At 45.7% G+C, this 6,000-nt stretch overlaps 2 protein-coding genes across 2 annotated transcripts in view; both read right to left on the minus strand.

Moving 5' to 3' along the window:
- The window catches only part of APOO (apolipoprotein O), a gene marked incomplete at its 5' end in the record, with an annotated part of 38,061 nt that extends 36,506 nt beyond the window's left edge, over positions 1–1,555 (minus strand). Inside the window, one exon of the mRNA XM_079727974.1 lies at positions 1,496–1,555. Coding sequence (XP_079584100.1) covers positions 1,496–1,555 — 60 coding nt within the window. The remainder of the gene's footprint in view (positions 1–1,495) is intronic.
- Positions 1,556–3,499: 1,944 nt separating this feature from the next.
- Positions 3,500–4,024, minus strand: LOC307069590 (peptidyl-prolyl cis-trans isomerase A-like; the record flags this gene model as incomplete). The annotated part of the gene is made up of 2 exons (XM_079727975.1): positions 3,500–3,932; positions 3,993–4,024. The coding sequence occupies 2 exons, from the start codon at positions 4,022–4,024 to the stop codon at positions 3,500–3,502; spliced, it is 465 nt and encodes a 154-aa protein (XP_079584101.1).
- Positions 4,025–6,000: the final 1,976 nt, after the last annotated feature.

Consider the following 6,000-nt stretch of genomic DNA (forward strand, 5'->3'; position numbering starts at 1 on the left):
CGCGGGCCTCTCACTGTCGTGGCCTCTCCCGTTGCGGAACACAGGCTCCGGATGCGCAGGCTCAGCAGCCATGGCTCACGGGCCTAGCTGCTCTGCGGCACGTGGGATCTTCCCACACCAGGGCACGAACCCGTGTCCCCTGCATTGGCAGGCGGACTCCCAACCACTGCGCCACCAGGGAAGCCTCTCAACCACCTTCTTAACTTCATCTGTCACTCTGCCTTTTCCCACAAAACTTGAACTCCCTATATTTCTCCCATGCTGCTTCCCAGCCTCATGGGTTCACACATGCTGGTTCCTCTGCCTAGAATGTTCTATATTTGCTTTGCCTTTCTGTACAATTGCCTAAGAGCATGGAGACTTATTGCTTTTCTTTTCTTATTTATCCATTTATTTATGTCTATCAAGTTCTCCCTCCCAAACTGGAAGCCCTTTCAGGATGGGGCTGTGTCTTACCCTGTATTCCTCATGTCTATAACTGTGCCTAACACATAAGAAATGCTCAAGAACTGTTTAATGACTGCATGAATGGACAGAAGAGAGGCAAAAAATAAATGACTGGTTGACTTGTTCTAACTACTTAGGCATGATTTGGCATCACAGAAATCATATTCCTGAGATCTGCAGTGCCCGTAATGTGAAAGACTACGCTACTCTGTAATACTCACAAAACATATAATGCTAGATAAAACTTAAAAACGTCTGTTGAAATGTATGCCTTGGGCTTCCCTGGTAGCACAGTGGTTAAGAATCCACCTGCCAATGCAGGGCACACGGGTTCGAGCCCTGGTCTGGGAAGATCCCACATGCCACGGAGCAACTAAGCCCGTGCGCCACAACTACTGAGCCTGCGCTCTAGAGCCCGCGAGCCACAACTACTAAGCCCAGGCACCACAACTACTGAAGCCCGCACACCTAGAGCCCGTGCTCCGCGACAAGAGAAGCCACTGAAGTGAGAAGGCCACGCACTGCAATGAAGAGTAACCCCCGCTCGCCTCAACTAAAGAAAGCCCGCACGCAACAACGAAGACCCAACACAGCCAAAAAAAAAATGAATAAAATAAAATAAAATAAAATTTTAAATGTATGCCTGAAGTCACACACAAAAAAGGAAATACCCATATTTCAGAAGCAAATAAAGAGCTAGAAGCTATTTTTAAAAGGAGTGGTTATTACTTAAACTGGTTTAAAAATAATTAACACATCCTAAAGCATTAAGTAGAATACTTAAAAGATATTTATTTCCAGGCAATATTGCCACTAACTTTTTTTGCTTCCAGGATAAAGGTTAGTGAGCCACTGCTGACAGTCAGTGTGGTCCCTCCCTACTTCCCAGGAGAGGGCTTATGAGGCTGCTGGTATCTACAGGTGCCAACTCACTGCTCTCTGCCTTCTGGGTTTGTCCACAACCTACTGACAACACTCAAACTGGGGACTTTCCACTGAGCCAGCTGGCAGGCACTGCCCCAACTTTGTCTTAGATTCCCTCTCTTACCGTCAATAGCTGGTGTCCCAACCCTTTTCCTACTTCCTCATCCAAGCATTTTGGGTTCATGTTGTCCTCTTTTTCATCCTCATTTGATATAATGCCTTGTGTTGACCTTTTAAATTCGTTTCGTTTTTTTAATAAATTTACCTATTTATTTTTGGCTGCGTTGGGTCTTCATTGCTGCATGCTAGAGCTCTTTGGTTGTGGCGAGCAGGGGCTACTCTTCATTGCGGTGCGCAGGTTTCTCATTGCAGTAGCTTCTCTTGTTGCGGAGCACGGGCTCTATGCGTATGAGCTTCAGTAGTTGTGGCTCGTGGGCTCCAGAGTGCAGGCTCAGCAGTTGTGATGCACGGACTTAGTTGCTCCACTGCATGTGGGATCTTCCCGGACCAGGGATTGAACCCGTGTCCCCTGCACTGGTAGGTGGATTCATGACCACTATGCCACCAGGGAAGTCCCCAGATACCTTTTTGAGTTAGTGTTTTTGTTTCCTTTTGATATATTCCCAGAAGTGGAATTGCTGGATCATATGGTAGGTCTATTTTAAATTTTTTTTGAAGAACCTCCATACTGTTTTCCATGGTAGCCGCACCAATTTACAATTCCATCAGCAGCGCACAAGGGTTCCCTTTTCTCCACATCCATGCCAGCATTCATCTCAACTTTTTTTTTAATATATATATTTATTTACTTATTTTATTATTTATTTTTGGCTGCATCGGGTCTCAGCTGCAGCATGCAGGATCTTCGTTGCGGTGCACAGGCTCTTCATTGCGGGCCATGGGCTTCTCTAGTTGTGGCGTGCAGGTTCTCTCTCTAGTTGTGGCGCTCAGGCTCCAGAGTGTGTGGGCTCCGTAGTTTGCAGCACGTGTGCACAGTAGTTGCGGTGCGTGGGCTCAGTTGCCCCACAGCATGGGGGATCTTAGTTCCCTGACCAGGGATCGAACCCACGTCCCCACATCGGAAGGCAGATTCTTAACCACTGGACCACCAGGGAAGTCCCTCATCTCTTGTCTTTTTGATGATGGCCACTGTAACAGAGGTGAGGTGGTATCTCATGGTGGTTTTAATTTGCATTTTCCAAAAGACTTGTGATGTTGAGCATCTTTTCATGTACCTCCTGGCCTTTTGTATATCTTATTTGGAGAAATGTCTACTCAGGTCCTTTGCCCATTTTTTAATTGAGTTATTTGTTTGTTTTTTGCTATTGAGTTGTATGTGTTCTTTATATACTTTAGATATTAACCCCTTATCAGATATATGGTGTGCAAATATTTTTTTCTGTTCTGTAGGTTGTCTTTTCGCTTTGTTGATGGTTTCTTTTGCTGTGCAGAGGTTTTTCAGTTTGATATAGTCTCACCTGTTTATCTTTTATTTTGCTGCTTGTACTTTAGGTGTCATTAATTTCTACTTTATTTTTCCCTCTTGTCCATTTTTCTAGTTTTAATAGTATGCTAAGCCTGACCTTTTATTGCCCAAGTTGTTTTCTTCATCTCCCTCTTCTCCTGTTAGTCACTCCCATTCCACAGCAAGAACTGTGGCCACAAGGGTGGTAGCACTCAAGAAAGGTCCCTCTTGCAGTTGCCCTTTCCGTTTCCTGCAAGCTCTCAACAAACAAAACAAAACAAAACAAACAAAAAACAAACCTCATCCCCAGAGACTTGGGAGATCCAGAGATTAACACTCCCCAAGGCCACAATTCTCTCTGCAGAGGTTTACTTCAGGGTTTATTAATCTCAGCACTGTCGACATTTTGAGCTGGATCATCCTTTGTTGCGAGGCTGTCCTGTGCACTGTAGGAAGCTTAGCAGCATCCCTGGCCTCTACCCACTAGATGCCACTGCCAACCACTCCCAGCCATAAGTCAAAAATGTGTCTAGACATTGACAAAAGTCTCCTGGGGGGCATCCTCCCGCCTTGAGAAGCACCAATTTACATGAATAAATATTATTTTCTGATATCTCTCACCATCTAGATTTTTTTAAAGATAAAACACAAGCAAATTTATTGTTAGATTTGTCCACAGTCAGCAGTGGTGATCTTCTTGCTGGTCTTGCCATTCCTGGACCCAAAGCGCTCCATGGCTTCCACAATATTCATGCCCTCTTCCACCTTGCCAAAGACCACATGCTTGCCATCCAACCACTCAGTCTTGGCAGTGCAGATGAAAAACTGGGAACCATTTGTGTTGGGGCCAGCATTTGCCATGGACAAGATGCCAGGACCCGTATGCTTCAGGAGGAAATTCTCATCATCAAATTTCTCCCCATAGATGGACTTTCCACCAGTGCCATTATGGCGTGTGAAGTCACCACCCTGGCACATAAATCCCGGAATTATTCTGTGAAAGCAGGAACCTTTATAACCAAAGCCTTTCTCCCCAGTGCTCAGAGCATGAAAGTTTTCTGCTATCTTCGGAACTTTGTCTGCAAATAGCTCCAATCTGTTAACATAGCTTTATGGATTGGATGAGCAGTCACTTCTTGGTTTCCAGGTCCCTTACCTCGAAGGAGACACGGCCCAAGGGCTCACCATCGATAGCAATGTCAAAGAACAGGGTAGGGCTGACCATGGTTGGGCAGCGTGGGAGGTTCTGGGGTGATGGCGTCTGCAAAGCAGCCACTATCTAGATTTTAAGATCTGTGGCCTTAAACCTAATACACAGAGATAGAAATCAGAATAGTCGATGCCTGGGAGGTGAAGCTTGCATGGGGTAGACTTACTAAGAAGGGGGCACAAGGGAACTTTCTGCAGTGACAGAAATGATCTATATCTTCATTGGGTGTGAGTTACAGAAGGTGTATACGCTTTCAAAACTCAAATTGTTGCACAATCTGTACAACGTACAATCTGTGCATCTCACTGTATGTAAATTGCATGTCAAAAAAAATCCACATAGACCTAAACCATGTCAAGTTTATGCCAAAATATGGGTGGGAACTGCAGGTCAAGGGTCATTCTTAGGAAGGAGTCAGCCATACACCTCACCATGGTAAGGATCTAGGTGGTACTGACCCGTGCAATGGAAACTCACAGGAAGAGCCTGGGTAAAAGATCCACAGGCAGACAAGCCTGACACTGATGCACTATCCAGCATCTTGGGTGGTTCACTTTCTTTTTTGGCATCAAAGAGAGCTCCTCATAGTGAGAGACTACCCCATCTTGCCTTGACCAGATGTTATCACAAATGGGGATTCTCAATGCTGAGTCCCTACTGGGTGGCTATCATAATTTGTTACAGCTCATATTGATTATACAGGCTAACCCATTCAATATCAGAATTTAAGAAGGAAAGTCTGTTAAAATGGGCAGAGATCACCCCAGGAAAGTGTGAGGGCAATAAAGGGGGCAAAGGGCTTCCCTGGTGGCACAGTGGTTGAGAGTCCGCCTGCCGAGGCAGGGGACGTGGGTTCATGCCCCAGTCCGGGAAGATCCCACATGCCGCGGAGTAGCTGGGCCCGTGAGCCATGGCCGCTGAGCCTGCGCGTCTGGAGCCTGTGCTCCGCAACGGGAGAGGCCCACGTACTGCAAAAAAAAAATAATAATAATAAATAAATAAATAAAAAGGGGGCAAAGAATCTTCTTCTTCAACCTTTTGTCTACCCAAGGAAGAAAAAGAATATGAATCTGGAAGTTAGATCTCCTGAAGAAAGATTTAACCAACTGGGTCATAATCACTAAAACTCTAGCTTTATCACCTTTTCTCCCATGGGTACTCCTGTTGGGTTGCCTTGTGAGACACGAACACAAAGGCTTTCTCTCTCCATGAGGGGTCCTGACCCATTATGGTACAAGCAGAATGAAAATACCTCCTGGGAAGTGAGATCTCCCCTGGACCTCTTCTGATGAGGGGCTGGAACCTCTAGACTGTGTGTACCCATGGCCTGAGCACTCACTGTCCCAAGTGACAGTCCTTGAGAATCCTTGTTTGCCAGGCTCACTCTCCAACCAGGGCAGATAGCTTGGCTCAGAAACTGGGTACACATGCACCTTCCAAGAGCTGATTAAACATTCTCTACTTTGGATTAGATGAGTTTGGCTTGCTAGATCAAAGTCAAGCCCACTCTGTTAAGAGCTGTATGTTCAATGAGTGCTAAGCTACAGCTACAGACTAACTAGATCCAAAGGCTGCATTGCTTTACATCCAGCCTATCCTCTGGAGTGTGCCCTTCAGTCACTAGATGCCCCTCCTGGAATTCAGCTAGTTGAGGGTCTCAGATTAAGGACCCAACGTATTGGCTTGTTTGAGCTTTTAAATATAGCTGTAAGAGACCCACAGTCATAGGGGAAACAGGTGAGTTGGTGACCCTGAGCTTTGCAAACCTCAGAGGGAGTGCCACCGAGTTCCCTGGCTCATGTGGTTAAACACTCTTTCTTTCTGTCTGATTATATTCCCCAGCAAGATATCTTATATACTCTGCCTATCAAGGTATATTCTCCATCTTAGACCTCTGGACTCTCTTTGCTCTCAACTTTTGTTCAGTCCTCAGAGCGCTTAATTATCAACGGAA

The sequence above is a fragment of the Hyperoodon ampullatus genome, assembly GCF_949752795.1.
Source record: "Hyperoodon ampullatus genome assembly, chromosome: X".
Classification (NCBI taxonomy): domain Eukaryota; kingdom Metazoa; phylum Chordata; class Mammalia; order Artiodactyla; family Ziphiidae; genus Hyperoodon; species Hyperoodon ampullatus.